The 25,102-nt window shown below is 35.9% G+C and overlaps 1 protein-coding gene across 1 annotated transcript in view; it reads right to left on the reverse strand.

The window, feature by feature from the left end:
- flw (protein phosphatase 1 catalytic subunit flapwing) overlaps nucleotides 1-25,102 on the reverse strand; it is a 28,933-nt gene that overhangs the window by 1,958 nt on the left and 1,873 nt on the right. Inside the window, exons 2-4 of the mRNA XM_017179844.3 lie at nucleotides 650-997; nucleotides 225-568; nucleotides 20-154 (exon numbers count right to left, since the gene is read on the reverse strand). Coding sequence (XP_017035333.1) covers nucleotides 20-154; nucleotides 225-568; nucleotides 650-997 — 827 coding nt within the window. The remainder of the gene's footprint in view (nucleotides 1-19; nucleotides 155-224; nucleotides 569-649; nucleotides 998-25,102) is intronic.

Raw genomic sequence — 25,102 nt, forward strand, 5'->3', positions numbered from 1 at the left:
CAAGTCTTTATTAACCCACCTGGAATGAGCACATGAGCGTGTCGTCCACGGTCATCATGCCGCCGGCATTATCAAACTCCCCGCAATAATTGGGCGCCGAGAACAAAGTTACCAGCTGGCGGCGGGCAAAGAACTCATAACCATCTTCAACAACCTTAAGAAAAGATAAAAACATTAGTTTAAAATCCCAAAAACAAACCTAAAAGACTCTCTCTCTCTCTCACCTGATGTGCACGACAGATCAAGTCCAGCTCGTGACGATTCAAAAACTTGGAAACCACATCCACACCAAATGTGAAGCTCACACCGCGATCATTCTCACCCCAGCCCTGGACATCCTTGTCCGGGTCACTCCACAGTAGATCGCACAGCAGGCCAGTGTCTGGGACATCTGTGGGCCGCATCAGGCGGCGTATCTGCTCCATACCCTGCAGATCGGGACTGAGGCCGCCGTGGCAGCAGAAGATCTTCTCGTCAATGATTGCGGCCACTGGCAGGCAGTTGAAGCAATCTGTGAAGGTCTTCCACAGCTTTACATTGTAGCGACGCTTGCATTCGTCGTAGAAGCCTGCACAACAAGAAATTTATATAATAATATTCATTCCCCCGCCTAAAATTAAATAGATAATATGGTAAATTTACCACTCACCATAAATCCTATTAATACTGGCACACTCATGGTTGCCGCGCAACAAGAAAAAGTTCTCCGGATACTTGATCTTGTAGGCCAGCAGCAGGCAGATGGTCTCCAGTGACTGCTTGCCCCGATCAACATAATCGCCGAGGAACAAATAGTTGGCAGCCGGCGGAAAGCCACCGTATTCGAACAGCCGCAACAGGTCTGTGTACTGGCCGTGAATGTCGCCGCAGATGATCAGCGGTGCCTCCAGCTCCAGCAGGATTGGCTGTTGCAAGAAAATCTCACGCGACTTGAGGCACAGACCGCGCACCTCCGCCTCGGTCATCTGCACCTGTTTGCCCGTTCGGCAGCTGCGCACTGCAAGGATCGATTGGTTAGTTGATATTCTTGGTTTAAATTATAAAATTCTTATACTATGCACATGGTGGCGGGGCAAATACATATACAGATATAGAGAGAGATATTGTGGCGTACACACACACAGTTACAAACGAGAGCTTAGCCTTAGGTTTTGACTTTTAGCTGAGGAGTACAAGGAGGAGGAGGAGCACCTGAGACAAGACGAGCACGAGCTATCGAGTAGAGAGACAATGCCACAGATGTAGGGTATAAGTGGGGTGTATATGTGAGGTATATATGTGGGGTTTGACAGGGTTTATGGGGGTGTATAGGAATGGGGTTATAGGATTTTAAGACTACTACCCGTAGAGCTGGAAATAAATCGATCTTTTTAAACAAAATTTTGCCATTAAATAGAATATAATTGATTAAAATCGATATATAATTCAAGTTATATACGTATTTATATTATTAATTTATTATTTTTATGACTCTTGGCAATTTATCTATCATTATTTGTATTCTCCCAAAAAAAAAAAACTACAACTAAACCGATTATAATCGATTAAAATTATTTTAAATTAATTTTTTAAAATTTAATTTATATATGAATTCCCATTATTAATTTATTATTTTTACCTATCGATATTTGTATTTTTTAAACTTAATTTTCCTTTTTTTCTCTAAGAAAAATAATAAAAATTCTACATCTTAACCGATAACAATCGATTAAAATCGTAAAAGCGAATCGATTTAGAAAATGTAAATCAATGTATTGCATATTTGCTACAAATTATTATTTATTTATTATTAATTATTTATTTATTTATTTTTAAGTATTTATTTATTTATTATTAATTATTTATTTATTTATTATTACTTATTTATTTATTTATTATTAATTATTTATTTATTTATTATTAATGATTTATTTATTTATTATTAATTATTTATTTATTTATTATTAATTATTTATTTATTTATTTATTATTAATTTTTTATTTATTTATTATTAATTATTTATTTATTTATTTATTATTAATTATTTATTTATTTATTTGTTATTACTTTTTTATTTGTTANTAATTATTTATTTATTTATTATTAATTATTTATTCATTTATTATTAATAATTTACAAAATAAATAACAAAATCAATTTTATTTTCAGCTCTAATTACGAGACATCATTTACCAAATACTAAGCGCCATTAAGTGCTGATTTCAATAAACATAATTTTATATTAGCCATCCTAAAGACCTAGAAATACAACCACAACTGTGTTGGTTTTGACTGTTTTTAGCAATACAAATGGTGTGCCAAGGTGCAAGTGTGTTGCCTTGCTTCCTGTTCTCCTGGATAATTACAGGTTGTGGCTGCTTCAAGACGATATGCCAAGGCCTTGGCCAACAAGTGGGCGTAACGTGACCCTCTCAGCCACGCCCACATACCACACCCCACACCCCACACCCCACATCTCACACCCACATCCCACACTTTCCTGCAATTAATTTTGTGCGAATAACGCTGAAACCCGGCTAGGATGACAGTGCTATCCCTTATCCAGGGAATACAAGTAGGTCGGCGCCTTTAGTACTTCCATGCCAGCCCATTGGCGCACTATTCCCTGCATCAGTGTGTCTGTGTGTGTGTGTGTGTGTGTGTGCACAAAAAATTTAATTAAATTTGCATACACCAAAATGCTGGGCCAGCGTTTGGCCAGAGAAAAACAGACAAGCCCACTCTCTGGCTCCTCTACTTCGTCCTTGCCCCGAAAGTTGTTGTGTGTGCCAACTCTGGATTTGGGTCGAGAGCACCAAGTGGCCCCCAAGGGGGAGAAGAGCCGAAGAGGGTGCAGCTTGGTGTGGATTGGATTGGATGTGTGGGAGCGGGTAAACAAACATAAAGCCAATTCCCAGAGCGTCAGCACTGCACTCTCCAGCAGCAGCAGCAGCAGCAGCTGTGATTTCAGTAAATGGTTAATTGAAGTTATCGATGCCAACCGGGAGAGCCTGCTGCTGGCCAGGATCTAATTCAATTTTGCTAATTGCAAAGGGCATCCATTAGCAGGGAGATATTTAATATTCACAGTAACCAAGTAATGAACTTGTAATTCATTGGTAAATTTATACAGAATATTATAATCTGTCAAGGCAACATGGCGTATGAGTGATGTACTTGGACTTGTTTTGAGAAATGTTTACTTAAACTGATTGAGATTAATATTTTACATAATAAATAATAATAATAACCCTTATAATTCACATTTAAATTCAGTTAACATTTGATAATCTGTCAAGGCAACACTGCGTATGAGTTATATAGTTCAACTTGTCTTGGAAAATGTTTACATGAACCTTTTAAGGGTTTTTTATTAAGGTTGCAATCATAAATTAAGCAACCCATAAGGCACTATAAAATCCATTTAGTTTAAAGTGTTTTTGCGTGGCATTCATTAAGGGTCTGCTTTCATGATAATAATAATAATGATGATGATGATGATGATCATGATGATGGCTTAAGGCAGGTAATGTCATCGCTGATAGCTGCGATAATAGGCTTTACTGGCCGATTACATGCTTACTGATAGCCACAAGTATCTGTGCTTTAGATTATAAATTAATAAAAAGTTATGCAATGGTGGCATTAACTACAAATTAAAGGGGAATAACAATTAAATATATATATAAAAAAAATGAGAAAGAGCGTTAAAATATGTTTAAATTAAACCAGGAAATAAGAGATGAAAAGTATTCTCGGCTTATCTCTTTTATAATAATAATCAAGTCTACCCTGATTGAAAATCGTTTACCATCCTAATATTTGATTATCCTAGAGCTCCCATTTTATCTACAGATATATACATATATATTTCTCAAAAGAAATCACAGTAAAATTAACTTTTCGTGCAGTTCTCTTTTTCTCTTTTCCGACGGCAGTTAATCAAATGCAAAACGGAAGCAAAGTTCTTGGGCAAACTTTTTGCACTCTCCAGGCAGCATGTGCTTAGCGTTGGCATTAGCATTAGCATAGTCCTGCCCAGGATACCGGGATGGTGTAGAGAAAAACAAGAGGTTTTGGAGGAGCCAAAGGAAAACAGAGAGGGAGTTACAATCACTAAATTATGCAGGCCCCGGGTTCATGCACTCCGGCAAGTGGAATCCGTTTAAGTTATGCGCGAGTCTCCTTTTTTCCCACCCGGGATCCTTCTGCCTTCAGATCTGTTGCATACTTTCGGCCGCTGCATAACTTAATAGCTGCCCGGGGGGAGGCAGCCCCACAGCCCCCACATTGGGTGACCCAAAGCCCATCAAGAAATTACATACATCCTCCGCCTGCGCATAAATTGCGGCAAACATCTGGTCGTCTTTAGCCAGAGATTTCCCGGAAATCAAGACAAGGCAAGGCAATAGATCACTGTTCAAAAAAACAATAACAACTTAAATTCCGTTTGCTTAAATATTTTCTATGAATTTAAAATTCTAGAAAAATACTTTGGACAATTTTGTGAAATATTAAAATCATTACTGTTAAACAGTTAAATATTAAAATCAAAAAAATAGTATTTTACAGAATTGTACTTAATATAATTTAGGAATTTTTAGTAGATCTTAAATCATCTTTAACTTTTTGTATTAGAATTTTAGTCAAAAGCTTGAAACGCAGTGAAGAAATCATTTCAGACCCCATAAAGCATATATATTCTTGATCAGCATCAACAGGCTAATCGTTTAAGCCATGTTAGGAGGAAAACAAATTTTTAGCTATTTTTTCGAAATTTTATAAGGGGTTACATCATTAAAATTTTTAAATTTTGATAAAAAAAATTAATTTTCAAAATTTTTAAATGAAGTGTGCAGATTTATTAAATGAAAAAAATCTTGCGCAGAAGAGTTTTCCAATTTAAAAATAATGCTCTTTTGGCCGAGTTATGATATTATTAAATTTGAAAATTTATAATAAAATATCAATAAGTTTTTTAATATAAAAAATCCGATTTTATAATACAAAATTATATTTTTCTAAGTCAAGGAGTCATTTCCGACCCCATAAACCATATATATTCTTGATCAGCATCAACTGGCGAATCGTTTAAGCCATGTTAGGAGGAAAACAAATTTTTAGCTATTTTTTTGAAATTTTATAAGGGGTTACATCATTAAAATTCTCAACAATAGCCAAAAATGTTGATTACTTAAAACTTTAAATTTGCTATGCAGCTTTTTTAAGTTCATAAAAATTAACACAAAACCGCTTTCCGAATCGAAATTAATGAATTTTTGGCTTAGTTATGATGGATTAAGATAATAATATATTACAATTTTATAAAATTAAATTTAAAATTACGGAATTAAGGCATTTTTTAAAGATTTCAAATCATTTTCTACTTGTATGTTTTTCATATTAAAAATAATTTTTTATATATAATTATATAATATAATTAAGACATTTTCCCTTCGAAATTTGTATTACCTAGATTTTTATCCCAAATTTTTTGGTTGATTTCTTTTAATTTTCTACTTTAATGTTTTTCATTTTAAACATTTCCCTAACAAATTTGATTTCCTAGATTTTCCCCATTTTTTTCAGTGAATGATTCGTCGAAAGAGATTTAAACTTCAGCTGCGATCACAGTTGTCATTTGTGATTCCCATTCAGCGACTTAAAGCCCAACACTTTGACACACATGCGACACAAAGCTGGGTTGGGTTGGGTTGGGGTGTCTGGGGGAGTGGAGCTCTTTATTTTTCATTTTTATGCAAATTTCCGCAATGTTCCCACTCCAGGCCTTCGCCCCCGCCTCCTGTCAGGCATTTGTCAGCATAAAGAAGACATCACGAAAGGGTTTGGTGGATGGACTGGATGTGGGCTAAGGGGTTGGGGGGTTTTTTTTTTTTTTTTTAGAGATTTGAGATGGGAGGTTGGAGGCTGGAGGCTGGAGGCTGTTCGATGTAACATTATTCTTAAACAAAAAAAAATTTATATACACATAATAATAAAAGAGATGCATATGTTTGTTTATTATTCATATTTTTATAAACTTGTAAACTTCAAGTGTTCATTTTATTAACCATGACCAGCTTGTGAATAATACACATCAATTTTTGAATCTAAAATCCAAATTCCCATAGGATCTTGAGGAGAAACCAAGATAGGACTTGGTAGGAACACTAGATCTTCTTTAAAACCTTGCTAAAACTTGGACTCTTTGGTACTCATAAATAATACTCATCACTTTTTGAATCTAAAATCCAATTTCCCTTAGGATCTAGAAACGGAACCAGGCTAGATTAAGCAAAAAGCTAAAGCGTCTAGAGAAGGCGGCAGATCTTCACGAAATCCTTGCTAAAACTCAAACACTTTGGTACTCATGAATAATATTCATCATTCCCTAGGATCTAGAGGAGAAACAAGGATAAGACTAAGCAAAAGCACTAGATCTTCATTATATCCTTGCTAAAACTCAAACTCTTTGCTATCCATGGTTCCACTTTTCACATCATGATTACAAAAGCCAAGACTACACATCGTTTTGTACAGGGGAAAGCTAGGGGGAGCTTGCCAGGGTCTGGCTCTGGGAACTTCCTGCTCGTCTACTGTCACATCTAACTGGTTCATCATGATTAACAATTCTCTGTCGGCCTCTGCCTCAACCCCCATGACTTCCAGGCATCCTTTCGTGCTTTCATTATACTACCATCCTCTTGCTTTCTCTGACACAAATTTATATTACAAAAAAATAAGGAAGAATATATATATATATGAAAATACATGTGGAAAAACTAGATGAAAGGATACTTTTATTCTAGACCATAAAATAAAAACAAGTTTAGTTTCTTTTTAAGCAGGAATCAATTTGCTTGAGAAGGTAGCTTTGAGTTAAAGACTCCATTTTCCAACTCCATTTCGAACTTCCTGTCCTTGACTCAAACGTTTCCTGTGGCAGTTAACCATCTGGTGCGAAATGCCTATACATGACAGGAACTCATCACTAAACAGCAGACAAGAGTCCTGCCTGTGCCATCCGATGACCCGATTAACTCCCAGAAGGACAAGTGGAGCTGCCAGAAGCTAAGCGCAAACTTTGAAGCTCGGCTTCCTTAGGAGCAGGAAGAAGCTGAATGAAAATGTTAAGCCATTTAGATAGCAAAAAAAAAAACTGAAGAGAGAAAGATGAAACTTTGTGGACATAGGCAACACCAAGAAGAAGATTTTCCCAGGAAGATAAGATAAAGGGGGGCGCAAAAGTTCAGCTAAGGCGAATTAAGTGCGAGGAGCTCTTCGCAAAAACAACCAGAAAAAGGACTTTCGACAGCAGAACCAAGAAAGTAACTATCCTTATTAATTATACCAAGTCTGTGAGCTGTCAGTCGAATTTAAAAATGTATTTTCAAGCCTGACTGATGCCAAGCATAAATTGCATTTCATCATCAAAACTCAAATTGATTTCACACCGCAAATGGAAAAGCAATCGACTCTGGATGTGGATGAAGATTTTTCACATACATAGGTACACCTGTATATATGTATTTATAGCAATCCAATTGCATTGAATATGTGCAAAGGTAAGCTTAAAATTTAATTAACAGGAGGCTCCGGGTGGAGGCTTCTCACTTGACGCTGATTAAAGGTTTTGGAACTACACAGTGATCAAGTGTGGGGCCGATTTTTTATAAAGACTTTAATATTGCCTGCTGAGAACCTCTACAATTTTTGAAACGATGAGGTTCAATGTCGAAACCTCTTCTTTTCAACGCTCTTCACTTCGAAATTAGTCCTAGGCCGTCCAGCCCTGCCCACACCCAACCGAATCCTGCCCAGCGAAACGACCTTTGCCGTTGCCGTCTAAGACGCTCCGCTCCGTCCATCATTAAGTGCCACGCCCGATGGCCCTTGCCCTCTGTCTTCTGTTTTCTGGCCACCCCCAAGGCGTCTTCAGCGTCCTGCGTCCTGCGTCCTTTGCGTGCTCAAGTTGAAATCCAAGCAAATGAACAGATAACAACGCCGCAACAACGAGTAATGAACGCCTTTGGCCCGCACCGAACCGGCAACGTTGATTAAGGACAAGTGCAGAAAATTCGTTTCGTTTCGTTTCGTTTGAAAATTTTGTGAGGTTGCCTTCCGAAAACAAAAAATAAAAGAAAACGTTTCATATGCAAATTGGTAATTGTTTCCGTTAAGCATTGACCTAGTTGGTGCTTCTGAGTAATATATCCTCTTAGAGATCAAGAATCTCAGCTTAAGCGAAGGGAAATTTGCTGAAACTACAATCGGAGAATTGAAATCTTTAGAAAATCTCTGGAAAATCTGTAGAAGATCTCTAGAAAATCTGTAGAAGATCTCTGAAAATCTTTAGAAAATCGCTAGAAAATCTTTAGAAGATCTTTAGAAAATCGCTAGCAAATCTTTAGAAAATCTCTAGAAAATCTCTGGAAAATCTCTAGAAAATCTCTGGAAAATCTGTAGAAGGTCTCTAGAAAATCTGTAGAAAATCTGTAGAAGATCTCTAGAAAATCTTTATAAAATCGCTAGAAAATCTTTAGAAAATCGCTAGAAAATCTCTAGAAAATCTTTAGAAAACCTCTAGAAAATCTCTAGAAAATCTCTAAAAAAAAATCTCTAGAAAATCTCTATAAAATCTCAGGAAAATCTCTAGAAAATATCAGGAAAATCTCTAGAAAATCTCTATAAAATCTCTGGAAAACCACTAGTAAATCTCTGGAAAATCACTAGTAAATCTCTAGAAAATCTCAAAGAGAACTGAAAAAGTTATTGTTTCCTTTAGAAAATATTTAAAATCTTACTTCCAAGGGCCTTCAACTTGTGTTTTCAAGTCTTTAGACATGTAAGTCTATTTTAAAATATATTTTATATTAATTTGATTTTGTTTTTCTTCGAAATTGAAATATTTTTTCAATTGAAGAATTGAAATCTCTCATTTTAAAATTTAAAATTTTATTTATTAAATTTATATTAAATTTTTAAATATATTTTAAATTAATTGAATTTTATTTTCCTTTAAAACCCCTCAAGAATCTATATTTTTTCAACTTCAATGCTAGTTTTACGAGTCAAGTTGAAGAGCTTGTAAGCAAATGGTATGATAATCTCCATTTAACCAAAAAAAAAATAAATAATAATAAAGCAAAGTGAAGAACAAAGGTGAAAATAAAGGCCACAAGCAATTCCATATCAAGTGAAATCAGCCGATGGAAATTTCCTTCGTGATTTTAAGTGATTTAGCATGAAAAAAAAGCAAAGAAAGAGAAAGGCCAAAAATGGGCGAAATAAACTTTCGTAAATACTTCCGTTCAACATTGACCCACTTGGGGGAGGTGGGAGGTGGTGGGTGTTAGGTTTGCCCCAAACTAATTGGCTGACCAAAAGGCATATGGCTAAGCGGAATATATACATACTACACATACTATATATATATATATAAACATATATATATTTTGCTCGAAAGTTGCACCCAAAACCGAAACGAACGTGATGCGGTTCTCATTGGGTAACCAGCACCTGGCCACAACCAACCCCCTGCTCTCTCCTTTTCCAGGTACCATTTAAGCACATTAGCGCTGATTATAACGGCATTTACATCACACAGCAGCTACATTTTTGAGGGTTGCTGACAGGGGGCACACACATGGCGTATGCGTAATCCACTCAGTGTCCAAGTATTCAAGTATTCAGTATCCAAAGCCCAGTGAAGCGAATAAGAAATGAAATCTGGCAGCAACAAAAAATCTCTCTTGTGGAAATTGACCAGAAAAAAGTTTTGGAAAATCCCAAAACCAAAAACTTTAATTCTCATATAGAAAATTCAATTATAGTTTATAAATAATATGTTAGTCTAAGCCCAGTTAGTTGACCTTCTTTTCAATGAATTCCTGGATACAAAAAGTATTTCTAAATTGCCTTACAGTTTCATTATCAAGAATCGAACTTAATTGAATGATTGTGAAAAAAAAACTCAATTACAGTTAATAAATATAAAATGTGAAAATGTGAGGCTCTGGGCTAAAGATAGCTGGCAAACAACCCTTTTTTGTTTTTGTAAATTGAGAAATAACACAGAAACGGAGGCAATTTTGCCCTCAATCGATTACGATTCCGATTTAGAGAAGCTTATTTATAGATCAGCTTCGAGAGTTGGGAATTTTCATTTGCAACGAATTAACCCCACATACATTTTCCACGCACAAACACACACATTTCCCGGAAAACCCATCGAGTGAAGGAACTTTGATGGCAGGCATAGCTCTTTCCAGCTCATTTCGTGGAACAAATCGAATCGAATGAAACTTTTGTGCAAGTTTCCTTATTTTTTTTTTTTTTGTATTTTTTTGGCAGTCACTGTGTCCATTGGAGCGATCTATGGCAGACGTTTCTGCCTTGTTGTTGCCTTGGCAAGCAGAAAGTGCACATGGAAAATGTAACACACACACACACACATCGCATGTGCTTTCTACTTCAGTGCGTACCACGTTGCGTATGCGCGCTATTTATAAAAATCAATTTCTGCCTTGGCAGCAAATAGCAAATAGCAAATAGCAAAAGCAAAGGCGAAAGGCAAAGGCACCCAAGAAACAGAGCAGCGACAACATTGACGACCTGAAAGCAAACAAAACAGAAAACAAACAACGCTGCGAAATAATAAATAAATAAATAAAGCATTTAAAGCATTGCGAATAAAAAAAAATATAAAAAAAAAAAAAATAGGAAACCAAGAAGAGCGAGAGCCAAAGGCCGAGAGCGATATAGGAAGTTGCCTTGGCCAGTTTATGTTCCTCTCTGTTTTGCCTCATCCACGCCATTAATTCTCCTCCATCTGTCTGTCTTTGCTTTTCGGCCATGTGCAGAGGGAAATTGTGGCTAACAAAAGTGAAGAAATCCACTTAACCCGTATAATTACCATTCTTCAAGATGGAATCTTGGTCATTCTCTATGGGGTTTTATTCGAAATAATCGAATAATCAGGATCGGAGTTAGAATACCCCTAAGTATAATCAAAATCATGATCAGAATTCCCTTGAATACCTATAAGTATACCCAAAATCATGATCAGAGTTGAAATATTCCCTTGAATACCCGTAACACACCCCAGTTGAACTCTGATGAATTCCGTAAAGAAAACACTCACGGGTCTTATGTTCACTAATGATTCATAATGTTATTCGAATACCATGTACCATGTGTTGTATTCATATCAGATTCTTGATGATGATTAACATAAGGAACAGGGCATACAGTTTCCCTCCATTTTCGTTTCTTATCTTTGTCGGTTTTCCCTTTTCCTTGCCCTCGAATTTCCCTCAAAGAAACAAACAATGACAATCGGTGGAAAATACGGTGAAAAAAAAAGAACAAGTTTTCCACGGGGGGAAGATCGAGTAAAAGAGAGAGAATCTTATAAAATAAACATTTATTTTTAGCATATAGCATTCGTTGTGGCTGCTTCTGCTGATGTTGCTTTTGCTTTTGTTTAAATTTTGTTGTTTTCCTTTCTTTTCTGGCGGCCTGGCCTGGCAAATTGGAAAATGGAAAACTCAAAAAAGCAAAAGGCAACGGGAGGAAAGAGAGAGAGAGAGAGAGAGCAGCATGGCGCTTGGCCAGCCACACACACAAACACCCAGAGAAACACACACATTCACTGGCAGTGCTTCCGCTTTCCCCACTTTCCCCGCAGAACCATCGATTTTGTAAGCAGTTCCCTGCCTGCCTGCCTACCCCACTTTCTCCCAGCTCCTCCGACTGCACTCATTTGGCTTGGATTCGCCTGGTCGTCGTCGTCGTCGTCGTCATCGCCTTTGGCCATTTATCGAGCGATGTAACTGCAAAAAACTATAACAAGCCCAGGAATGCCGACGGAATAAGAACAAAACCAACAAAACCGTCAACCAAATTAGTCCATATGATCGACGATGGGGATTTCCTTTAGTTTTTAACAAGTTAATGGGAGTCTAAAATGCCTAAAGGGTTTCCAACATCAATAAAGATGTAATGTATGTAAATAAATATAAAAATATACAAAAAAAATGAATTAAAAAATCAATAAATAAAAAAGTTAATAATTACAAAAATAATAAACAATCAAAAAATAAATAATAATATAAAAAAAAAATAAAAACCACTTGCTTGTCACTATAATTCCCAACTAGTTCTAACATCTTCCAAGTAGTATTCAAGTGGTAGATGGTAAAATTAAAATTTTAATCAAATTTTAACAAATTTTAACGATGTAAATTTAAAAAAAAAAAAAATTAAAATTTTTCTTTATCTTTTTTGGGAAAAAATCAAAACTTTAAAAATCTATTACTCAACCAAAAATTCATGAAATTCAATTCGGCAAGCGGTGTTGTCTTAGTTTTTTCAAAGTTAATAAATCTGCATACTTAATTCAAGCATTTTTTAAATTTAATTATTTGTAAATTTTTCGCAGTTTTAACGACAATAAAATATTGCAAAAAAAAAAAAAAAAATGATTTTCTCCCCAACATGGCTAGAAAGACTCGCCTGCTGATGCTGATCAAGAATATATATAGTTTATGGGGTCCGAAATGACTTCTTCACATCATAGCAAACTTTTGACAAAAATTAAAATATCCTTTAAGGGTAAAAAAATTTGTATACAAATAATTTTCTTATATTTAAAATCAAATTTCAAATGAAATCTCAAAATGAAAACGTATAAACACTTTTCCTGATGTACTCAAACAAATCAATTAAGATATCTAGAGAACCAATTCACTTTACCACAAGTTTATTTCGAAATATAGAAATTCCAAAATTCCATTGAACCAAAGACAAAAAAAAAAAAGCAGGAGAAACTTTCGTTTTGCTTTGTGGATTGTGATGCGGGAAGGGAGGAGGAGACATGGCCTTTGCGTTTCTATATCTTCCAGTGCAAATTCCATTTTATTTACTTGAAGCTTTTTGCTTAATTAGCGCCTCGTTATGATTGTTGTCGTGGCCACCGGACGGCCGATGGCCGACGGCAGGCGGAAGCTTTGGCCAATTGTTGTCAGACCCCCCAGTATACCCCCCCCCCCTGCAATCCCCACCAGAAATCGCAGACTGACTTTGCTGATTCATTTGTCTTATGTTTTGGGCATTATTTTCCCCTTTAGCTCTCTGCAACGCGTTTTTCCAACTTATCTTATCGCCAATAATTGAAAGAAGCAGACACTTTTCTGGTGTCTCTGCGTGTGTGCATATAGCTTTGGTGACCTTAAAAATAGCCATTCCATATTGACAATAACAATAACAACAAGAAAAAACAACAACAAGCGCGACAACAAGTCAACGAGGAAGAACAAAGACACCGTAGCATACATGGCGTATGAGTAATGAGCGCTCTTCACGATTGGATTTCTTGTTTCGATTCATATTCCATATTCTATATACCATGGGGCCTTTTCGATTAACCCAATTTCTGTCTGCTTCTTGCCTCTTGCCACACTTTCCGCCAAGATCGTTACCATTTTTGGTTGTAATTTATGTACGGGTCAAGTGAATGTGGGCCCAAGGAACACATAAAAACGCTCAATCCATAAGGAATTATTATGTGTAAATCTTGAAGATTATTAAGGAAAATATATTTTATTAATTGCATTACATAACGCATCTTTTCGCCTTGGAATCCTCCATTAAACAGCCGCCCAGAGCCTCGTATTTATACAATTATTCAACTGGCAACACAATCCCTTTTCGGCCCACAACAATTGTTTAAACATTTGCATTGACTATTTGCTAATTAACAATCATAACAAAAACATCAAGAGAGAGAGAGGGAAAGAGAGAGAGAGGGAAAGGGAGAGAGTGGGAGAGGGAGAGAGAGGGAGAGTTGAAAGAAAAACAATATCCATCCTCTATTAGCCCCCTCTTCGGGACGGACTCCTTAAAAATTCGAGGGCGGCAAAGGCAGAAAAAAAAAAACATTTTATATTTTCATTTAATTTACATTTTGCCTTGAAAGTTGTTGTTTTTGGTGTCAAGTTTTTTGCGGTTATCGTTGGCGTTTGTAATTATTTTTGTTTTTTATATTTTTAACACCCTAACTAAGAGAAATAAATAGTTAATATTGTGACTTGAAAGGGTGGGGTGAAAACATGTCAACAGCAAAAATTAGCAAACATTTATTTTGAGGGGGAAAAATATTAAGTTTTGGAAGGTATTTGAAATATAACCAGAAAAACCAGAAAAATAGGTCAGAACGAATTAACAAGCATCTTGATTCCTTTTAAAAATATATACAAAATGTATAAAAAAATATATATAAAAAATATAAAAAAAATATAAAAATAAAAATAAAATATATATAAAATATATAAAAAATATATAAAAAATATATATAAAAAATATATAAAAAATATATAAAAAATATATAAAAAATATATAAAAAATATATAAAAAATATATAAAAAATATATAAAAAATATATAAAAAGTATAGAAAAAATATATAAAAAATATATAAAAAATATATAAAAAATATATATAAAATATATAAAAAATATATAAAAAATATATACTAAAAATATATATAAAAAATATATACTAAAAATATATATAAAAACACATATAAAATATATATAATAAAAACACATATAAAAATAATAAATAAATATTTTTTATAAGAAATTATAAGAAACAACAGCTAAGGTACTTTGTATTCTTAATATTCCCAACTTTGATATTGAAATATAAAAAATAATACATAAATATTTTATATAACAAATAATAATAATAATAAAAAAAACTAAGGTACTCCTTTATTCCTAATATTCCCAACTTTGACCCTCACTTTTGTTTTGTTCATTGAATTTTCACTTTTTGCCGCTATTTAATTTTTCAACATCATTCTGGGACAGTTGAGGGCAGGTGGGTGGCGCTGGTCAGGTGTGGGCGTGGGGCGTGGGGCGTGGGCATGGGGTGTGTCGACGGCGGCATTGAAACTGCTGTCCAACGCAGGTGTTTTGCCCCCTCCCCTTTTTCAACCCGCCCAGTGAGGCCATTGCAAAAATTAATTGAAATTTCATGAGTTTCGTTTGCTTAGCTGATTCGATTTGGCTGTTAAATGCAACTGACATTTAGCGTTTTGAATGCAAGCTTTCATGGGTTTTTGAGTGAGTTCTGATAATGATGAGACATATGCTTTTGGGCCATCCCCTGCCATCCTTCACCCGGTTAAAGGTCAAGGCACAAGGCAAAATTTATTTCAACTTCTTGGGTCTTAAAAATAAAGTCAAAGAAATGCCTCAAATTCAGTATGGCGGATGGACACGTGCAGTCTAAGGAGAAAGGTGGCCACATGGAGTGGCGGCAGGTGTAAGGCGTTGGTCGAAAAGTTGAGCAATTGAGGTAAACTAGTGCAAGGTCAGTTGACAGCAGGCAAAAATGGCAGAGAAAATATGTGATTGACTCAAAAAATGCAAACTAAAACTTTATGAATAAAAAAACAATGGAAGAAGTCAAAATTAGTTCTTGGAATTTAAGCTAAAATGTTGAAAATATTCGGATAAATAGGTAAAATCCCAAATAGTTCTTAAAATGCTAAAAAAATATTCCAAGAAATATATCTCTGGCAAATATTTTGAAATATTAATTAAGGAAAACAAAAGGAAATTTCTTGGAAAATCCCAGTAAAGCTGTCAGTGTTTTTTGGTGTCAATTGCATAAAGGCAACTTAATAACCATGACTGTCTTATGTGTTTGTTGGCTTTCTGAAACCTGATGCCAACTTTTGTGTATAAATTGCATGGTCTCTATTTTATTTATATTTTATTTTCCGGCCAGAACAGAGAAAGAGAGAGAGAGAGAGAGAGAGCTCCTTTGTGCGGCAATTAGAGACAAATTGGTTTCATTGCGGAGGAGCTCTCCCCCTCTCCGTTTCTCTCCTTTTTGGCTCCTTGTAAGCGGCTTAAAGCCAACTTGGCTTGGAGGAGCAGCTCCTTCTTCGATGAAATGAGGGCCAAGTCATGTTTTATGCAGCAGCAGCAGCAGCAGATTGCGACATCTGCTCACCACCACTGACCCCCTGACACCCTTAGCAACTCTTTTTCTTTGGCAAAACTTTGTTGATTTATATTTTCATAGCTCTCTCTCTCTTTCTCATTCTGGCTCATGAAATTTGCAAAAGGGAACTGGGACGGGACGGGGGGATGTCGTGTAATGCCAATGGGCATTAAAATTGCATGCGCACAAAAGTATGCAATGGACACAGGGCACGTGGAGCTCGGGTTAAAAGAGGGGTTTAACCCTCCCCCCACCCCCCACCCTCTGAAAAAAGGGTAACAACTATGGCTACAAAATGTGCCAGCAATTAGAGCATCTGAAAGCCCAGAAAAGAAAGCAAAACAAAAAGAGCGGGGACTCTGCTTATAGACAAAAAAAATGTCAATTTAAATTTTATAAATATTGTTTATATTTCTAAAATTTAAATTTATTTATTTATTATTTATATTTCTAAAATTTAAATTCATATTAAAATATTGTTTAAATTTCAAAAAATTAAATTCATATTAAAATATTGTTTATATTTTTTAAATTTAAATATAGAAAAGCTAAAAACAGATTTTCAACTTAAATTACACCTCAACGACAGCGACAATTGTGCGCTTTAAGTGTCTCGTGTGCTAGTGTGTGTGTGTGTGTGGGTGCACCATAAATCATGTGAAACACACATACACATACACACACATTTCGTGACGTCAAAGACTCGAGGGGCGTTAACTGCGTTGGCGTTGGCGAAAAAAAATGTGTGTTGCTTTTGTTGTTCATGTTGCAAAGTGCGAAAGCACCCACACGAAGCCAAAACACCTGAAAGGTATGAAACCCTAATTGCTTTGAACTTCACACACATGAAAAAAAAAAAAAAATGAAAAATGAAAAATAAAATCGGGAATGAAGGTGGCCATTCTGACCTTTCAAAGAAAAGCAAGGGAAAGAGGGAGAGCTGACAGGAAACTCATCAATTTTCGGGACTTGGACCACATGATAAAATTTTAAATAAAAGGTTTGCATTCAAAATAATAGTTTTTTTTCACAGAAAATTCTATAAAAACCATATAAAATTTATTAAAATATTAATAAATAAATCTAAATATTCTATGATAATTGCTAAAATAATTAGAATAATAATAAACAAAACAAATACAAGGGACCAATCTACAGTTTGAAACTCAACTTTTTGATGAATTTTTTTCAGTTTTTAAAATCAAAGTAGCCTCAAGCTGAATATTTTTAATTTAAAACTCAAGAAGAAACATTAAAAAAAACCTATTACTAAACATATTTGTATTTAAAATTATAATATTTATATTTTTAATATTTATATTATTAATATTAATATTTATATTTATATTTATCATTATTATATTTATAATATTTATATTTATAATATTATATTTCTAATATTTATAGTTCCAATATTTATATTTATATTTCTAATATTTTAATATTGTTTTTAAATATTAAAAAATTTTTTTTTAATATTTCAAATATTTATATAATTCAAATATTTATATTTCCAATATTTATATTCATAATTTATTCCACCAAGTATCTAATCCTGTCTCTCTGGAAAACTCAATAATTTCGGAACTATTTTTAATCCCACACATTTTGTGCAATAAATTGCCGAGTGAAAATTATGCCATCACACACCACCAGGCCAGGCCCAATCATTTGAGGCCATTTACAAGGAGGCCCCAGGATCGGCCACCTGACTCCTGCCACCTCCTCCCACCTCCCTCCGGAGGCATGCAACAACCATTTACAACTCCGACAAGCGAGTTGACCGAACTATAAAAACAAGTTACAACGCTAAACAAGAGTAAAAAAAAAAACGGCACAAGAACCATGCCAAAAGGTCAAATGTATTATTAAGCTGAGAGTTTGCGAGTGTGTATCTTGGGTGTGTTCTTTCTTTATGGAAAGTAAACGAAAAATTACAATTTGTATACCCTGGCAGGGTATTTTAATTTCAGTAAGAAGCTAAGTAACAGGCAAGACTTTCTAGACATTTTTAGGATATTTTTATAGATAAATATAAAATAAATGAATAATTAAAAAAATAAATAAATAATTAATACGAAAGAACAAATATTTCCACTCGCCTGACACTATAATTCCCAACTAGTTCTAGCATCTTTTGAGTGATAACCCAGCTGAATGTTGGGATTGAGTGGTAGATGGTTGTGTGTTTGTTTGGTAGTTTTTGATCTCTCTTAAAAGAGCTACCACAGGTTGTGTTTCAGTGTACTCTCTTTCTCTTTTTTCTAGCTTAGGGCTACTGGTTTTTCCCTATTTGAGAGAGGGATGAAGAAAACAAGCAGATATCACCGGACAAAGTTTGAGATCAGCGAAAAATCCAGGAGATTGATCAATCAGAGGAGGATCCTAGACAAACTTAACTTAAATATCCCGTTAATCTTAACATTAAGTTTATTAGTTTTTCTTTTCTTTTGATCAAAATGAATCTATTCTTAATTCTCTAATTGCAACCATCAAGGATATATAAACTTCGGCTTGCCGAAGTTTTCTTCCTTTCTTGTTTTTTTTTTTTTCCTGTACTTTTTGGGTCAAATGGTCAGGGGTTCTATCAGTGTGCTCTGGTGACCTTCAAAATTTTGGTCGAGTATCCCGTTAAGCCCTCAAGTATCCTTTTAGCCAGAACCTATACACACACACACACGTATATACACGTGAAAACACCTCCTCATACGTGTCATTAGCTACAAACATTTTTGCGCCACTGGCAATTCTTTCCTCGTTTCGCCGCCCCTCACAGCCCGCTCCTTCTCGGCTCAAGTTTTGGCCAGGTCCTGGTCCTACCTTTTCCCCCTCTTTCCGCTCTTTTGTTGCCCGGCTTTTTATTTGCCAAGTGCACGCAATGTGACAAAACGTGGGCGCTGCCAGGTGGGCGGTGGGCGTGAGTGGCTTTGGACCCTGGTTGAGAATTATAGTGCCATATCATATAACGCTCGTCATACATGTTTGCTCGTATAGAAAAATAAAAATAGAAAAGGAGATAGCGAAGCGCAGAGATAGCCAGCGGGAGAGAGAGAGAGAGCGCGGAGAAACCATAATTAAAACACTTGCAGTTGTTGTATTAACTGTAACCAGTAAGTAACTGCCGTCGGTCTGCACTTGACACTGGGAAAACTCTTTTTTAAATGTCTAAAGATTTTCCTAGCTATTTTTGTAATTTTATTTTACAAGGAAATTTAAGTTATATTAAAAATTATATTTTTCTATATTTAATTTGGAAATAAATGTAGAAATGATCGGTAGAAAACGTTTAAGAGAATTGAAATCTCTTGAAAAGAAAGTTTCACAGATTTAAAATCTCTCGATATTCTCCGGGTTTTACAAAATATTATTTAATCTTAGTAGCAGGAGAGCTTTCTTTTTGTTTTTGTTTGTTAATTACACATTTTTCTGGATTTAATTCCAAAACAAATATCTATTTTTATGTTAAAACCAGTTGAAGAGATTTGAAATCTCTTGATATTTTCGGGTTTTACAAAATATTATTTAATCTTTGTAGCAGAGAGCTTTCTTTTTGTTCTTTTTTGTTTAATAAAACATTTCCCTATATTTAATTCTTAAACAAAAATCCATTTTTATAATAAAAACCAATTTAAGAGATTTAAAATCTCTGAAAATTAAAGGTTTTTATTCATTAATATATTATTATCTCCAGTAAACTCTCTTTTAAGCCTTAGAGCGTCATGTTTTCTATTATTTATTTCATTTTTTTTTAAACAAATAAATATCAAAGTTGAATTTAAAACTTTTCGCTCAGTGTCTTAACTCAGCTCACGTCCGCTTCGGCTTTGGGCTTTGGGTTCACTGTGCTTAAGCATGCATGAAGAGAGCGTTCTGTTCTTGTTTTTTATACTCTTTTTTTTTTTTGTATTTAATGAACAAACTTTTGATGTCATCACCTCCCCTCGCCAACTCATTCTAGTTATGTGCAATTATGGATGCAAGCGTACTTGTTTTTGTTTATTTGTTTGTTTGTTTGTGGATTTCTGTTTCGGTGGTTATTATTTTTTTCTTTTTCTTGGTTTACTACCAGGGTTTTATGGCCCTCGACTGGACCTAGCGGTTAAACATAATTAGGCGGCAGACGGGGGAATCCCGCAATTGTCAGAAAATCAAGTTCATAGAATTCGTTAAAAGATACTTTAGCAAAGCTTATATGAATTATATATCTCTCTGTTTATAGACAAAGCTGTATTTATAGTAACTTTTTCAGTAAATTACATGTAAATGTACACAGCTAATTAACTAACCTAATGAGGCGAGCACTTGAAAGTGTGAAAACATTGTCAATAAGTTATCTTATCTTGTTGTTACATTCTAAACAGGATTTCAAAAACAATGAAATGCCTTAAAAAACTCGAAACCGTATTTATTATAATTGGAAGAAGGGCGGCGGCCTTATGCAACTATGTATCTGTTGGATTGCAATTTAAGCTACTCTCATTACTCAACCTGCCTAAGAAACCTCCTCCCCGCCACCGAAAGCTAATCAAAAAGCACTTAAATTGAAACGGAGGCATTAGCAAGGAGTAACCTCCCCCGAGCGGATCACGAAGTACCTAATCCAATCCAATCCAATCCAAACCCAAGCTCCAGCCAATCCCCTGCAATCACAGTGCCTACCTTTGCCAACAGAATCCTCGGCGACTTGAGCACGCAATGCCAGTTATCGCTATCCCATTATACTCAGTAGTAGCTAGAGGTTCTACTGTCCCTGTCCCTGCCCCTGCCCCTGCCTCCTCTCTTCTGGCATTTCTTCAACGGCAGCGGCGGCTTCTTTCTTGTTATTATTATTATGCCTCGCTGATTGACTCAAGTGAAGGTTATGACATTCAAATTCTATTTTCAATCAGCGTCGCGCGCTAAGAAAACAAACTTGAAGAGAGATGCTCTCCAATCGGTGATGAAACAGAAGGCTACCGGCTATAATTGAATACCCAGGATTTAGTCAAGGAAATTAAGGGTTCCAGGATTAAGGAGGGTATATCTTACATTGTAGAATGCATAAAAAGTTAAAGAAGGCTTAGATAATGGAAAAAATAATTATTTTTATTAAAAATAATACATTTCCATGTTTTTTATTGAGAATTACTCAATTTTGAATAATTTTTAAAGATCAAAAAATGCAAATCAATGTGAAACACATGATTTTTGTAAATATAATTTATAACTGAAATAAATAAAACCTGCCACCCCGTCGTATGCGTAATAATTACATGAAAATCAATATTTTAAATAAATCTGAGAAACCAAATTTCACCCACTTTCAAGCAAGATATAACCAAGCTAACAGAAAAACTCAACATACAATTTGCAAAACCCAATACTCCAGGATGTGTAATCATACACAACGTCAAGAGCGATGACAGCACCCGACATGCGACAACATTTGGAAGGACTTTTTGGCGACATCGATGACACACGGACGAGGGGTGGAGTCGAGAAGAAGAGAGTCAGTCAGCCAACTCAATTATACAAATATTATACAAACATTAGAAATGCATCAAAATAACGAAGGATATTTGTCAAGGCACGGAACGGAACCCTTGGAGTTGAGTTGAGTCTCACTGGGACAAGGATTGCTTGACTCTGACTTTTCTGAGGATGGGGGGGGGGGATGGGTAGGTGAAAAGTGTAGTGTTGGCAAAAGCAGAGTAAACTGAGCCTTGGCACACTCTCCTCCAAACACACACGTGGAAAATGGGGGCCAATCAATAACACTGGGCAGCATGTTAAAAGTAAGAGAGAAGTAACCCCGCTGGGGTTAAGGTTTTCCTGGGGGTTAGGGCTTTTGGCTTAATAATTGCCATGTCTTGAGGTAAACTTGTTGCTCGTTTGTATTTTTAAGGGTTTAAGGTTCAATATTGGGACAGTTTGAGCTAGTTTAGTAGAAGATATATGTGAGAAAAGTCATTTTAAAAATTATATAAAAATATTAATAGTAATATCTTTTAAGTACTTTAAATTCCAAACTTATTTGAAGCTAGATTTCTAGCATAAATATTAAACCCAATCCCTAACTTGATAGTGTAAGCCTGAATCGGAATTCTTTTTAGGCAAATAACATCGCAATGGTTATGGTTATGGTAATGGTAATGCTGAATGGCGATGGCGATGGTGATGGTGACGGTGGTAACCTTCGGCTTTGGCTTGGCACTGCAGCTGATTAGGCATCGGGTCACGTGAATGAACTTATTTAAGCAAACACACATCCCGCTATGTTTCCGCTTTTCATGTCAGCGGTAAATATTTCATTCGACTCGGTTCGTATCGCCTCTTGCCATTGTTTTATTTTTACTATTTGCGCACTCAACGCCAATCAATTTTTGTATACTTTATGATTATTGTTTATCACCCCAGAAGAGCTGCAGTCGTTCGTGATGTCGCGTGTCGCGAGGAGAGATTCCCTCTTATTTATTTCTTTTTTATTACTTTTTTTTTTTTTTTGGACAGCACCACCATCCCATCCATCTCCTCTTTCGTTTGATTTATATAATTTGTTTCGCATTACATTTGACGATTGCGGATTTGGCTTCGTGTGAAAACAATTAGATGAAAGCAATTCAGGCGGCTGTGGCTTTTTTACGGGGAAAAGTGATTGCACAACACTCAGATATATATATAAACACGTATATATGTGGTATAGATACCTAAACGGGGCAGACGGTGCTGGTCAAGCGTCGGCACTGACATTGCAAATTGCAGTTCCGGCAACAAAAAAAAAAAAAAAAAAAAACAAACGTAAACAGTAACCGCACACCGAAATCATATAAATAATATCAAAATTCTTGTTTCCCCAGCTCAGCTATTTGTTTATTATTAATAATTGTTTTTGGGTGAAGAGGGTGTCAAGTGAAATTGGTGTGGAGAGGTGCCCCGGTGCCAGTGTTGGTTGGTGCCTTCTGCCTTATCACGAACCAAATTCAAGCAATTTCTAAGGTTTAACTTGGTATCAGAAAATTATGTTGAAATTCAGTTAGTTGTTGCCTCACTCTGGTATTTTTATCTATTTATTTGTAAATCTTATCTCCTTACAAACTTTACATTTGCCAAGTTTCACAAGTAGACATTATAATTCTCAAGTGTTTAGTAAGCTTTGAATTCTTGAAATATAATTTCAGATTCAAAACAAGACATATAGAGATATATAGAGGTATATCTTTCTCTGGATCTACAAATATATTTCAGATATTTGAAGCTAACCAAACACTTGGGAATTATAACTCAACTTGTAAACTCATAACTATACCTTGAGTAACGGGATATCTGGAATACTTGTAACTCTGGTAGGGGTACGAGTGAAAGCTAAACTTGGGTGCCATCTTGGTGGCCTGCAGGGCTTTCAAGGACATTGCTGATTGGACTGATTGAGTGGGATATGAATCGCTTATTGGCCATGTGATCTCCAAGCTCTTTCTAGCCGTGCGACAAAGCTAAAGTGCTGCGATTGAGGTCCTTTTACTGTCGTAAAAGTAGGAGGCAACGGGGGTAAGAGACGATGTCGGCACGCTACTTAGGATATGAGTGATGGTCCTAGTCAAGGCGTGTGTGTAACATGAAGGAGAAGGGTGCTAGTGGTTGGTGGTTTCTGGTCTCTGGTTTCAGGGGGGTGGCCTACTACTACTTTGCTTTTGGAATGGAAGTGTGGCCTGGCTGAGAGTGGCTGGATGACCATAATGATGATTATAATGATGACGACTGACGATTGGTGATCATCAACATCAACAGTAATCAAGGTTAATACCAAATTCGGCGACGAAAAAGTCACGCAATTTCAATCGCGATTTCTTGGGCTCCTCGCGCGGATGATGGACCGTTATCTGGTCGCCGTCGGCCGATATCATAGTCTCGCTGGGCGGCGATATCGAGTATTGTTGCAACAGACGACGCTGCTGTTCGGTGAGCTCATCCAGCGGATCGTAACCATAACCCGATCCAGAGGCGGAACCGGAGCCAGGCCCCGAAATGGAGCCCGCCGCCGTTGCCGCTGCCACCGAGCAACTGCCGGAGGTTGTGGGTGACGAGGCGGTTACAGCGGCCGCGGCAGCAGCAGCTGATGCGGCGGCCACAGCAGCGGCTGCTCCGCCGGCAGCGGCCAATTGTTGAGCAATGAGCAGCTTCTGGGCGTGCTCTTCGGCCTCTTTTTGTTTTTTGAAGTCTTTCGGTGGATAACATAGGCATATATATACATACATATATAGATAGATTCATAACGGGTCGGGGGTGGAATTCTGGGAAGTGAGTTGGGTGTTTTGGTTTGAACTCATAAAAAAGGGACACAAAAACGCACACACCACGGGATAAACGAGAGAGAGAGAGCGGCGGCACTTGCAAACTTCCAGTGTACCCATTTTCGTGCCGGAAAATTCAAGGGAAAATCGAGAAAACTTGGGGACGTCACAGCCGGCAAAAAAAGTGTCCTAAAAATTCAATTTCAATTTGCAATTTGACAAATGAAATTTTTGCTGCTGCTGCTGATGACGCCACGTAGATCAAAATTAATGGCCAGAGATGAGATGGGACCGGCGGAGGGCTACAGTGCCACGACCTAGCCCACTCGATGACCTTGAAAAATGGTTGGGTCCACCACAACCAGCTCGCTGGCTCGCCCAATCTGTCTATTTTGCGATTGCTCTCATCCCATTTGTCATCCTGCGAGTAGGGTCACAGTGGACACTCGCTAAAATGATTTTTACAAATCCAGTATCTAAACGAATCTAATTTTTAAAATTATTTTTCTAAGATTTAAGTCATTAAAGAGTAATTGTCATAGTAAAAAATTAGACTTTTAAAATATTTTTCCTATTTAAACCAAAATAAACATTTTTTTCCGAAATAATATCAATTTGTTTCAAAACTAAGCGAAAATAAAATAATTATTATTAAAAATATTTTTTTTTTTTTTCTAACAAAATTATCTTATTGAAGAATATTTATTTTTTTTAAGATGTATTTCTAACAAATAATTATCGCTTGATTTTAAAACAAATTGATAGCACTTTAATAATTTTCTAAAAAAAATTATTTCCTCATCTTTCTTAACGTGTCCTTTAAGGCTATGATTTCTGAT

Source organism: Drosophila kikkawai, chromosome X, assembly GCF_030179895.1.
Source record: "Drosophila kikkawai strain 14028-0561.14 chromosome X, DkikHiC1v2, whole genome shotgun sequence".
NCBI lineage: Eukaryota > Metazoa > Arthropoda > Insecta > Diptera > Drosophilidae > Drosophila > Drosophila kikkawai.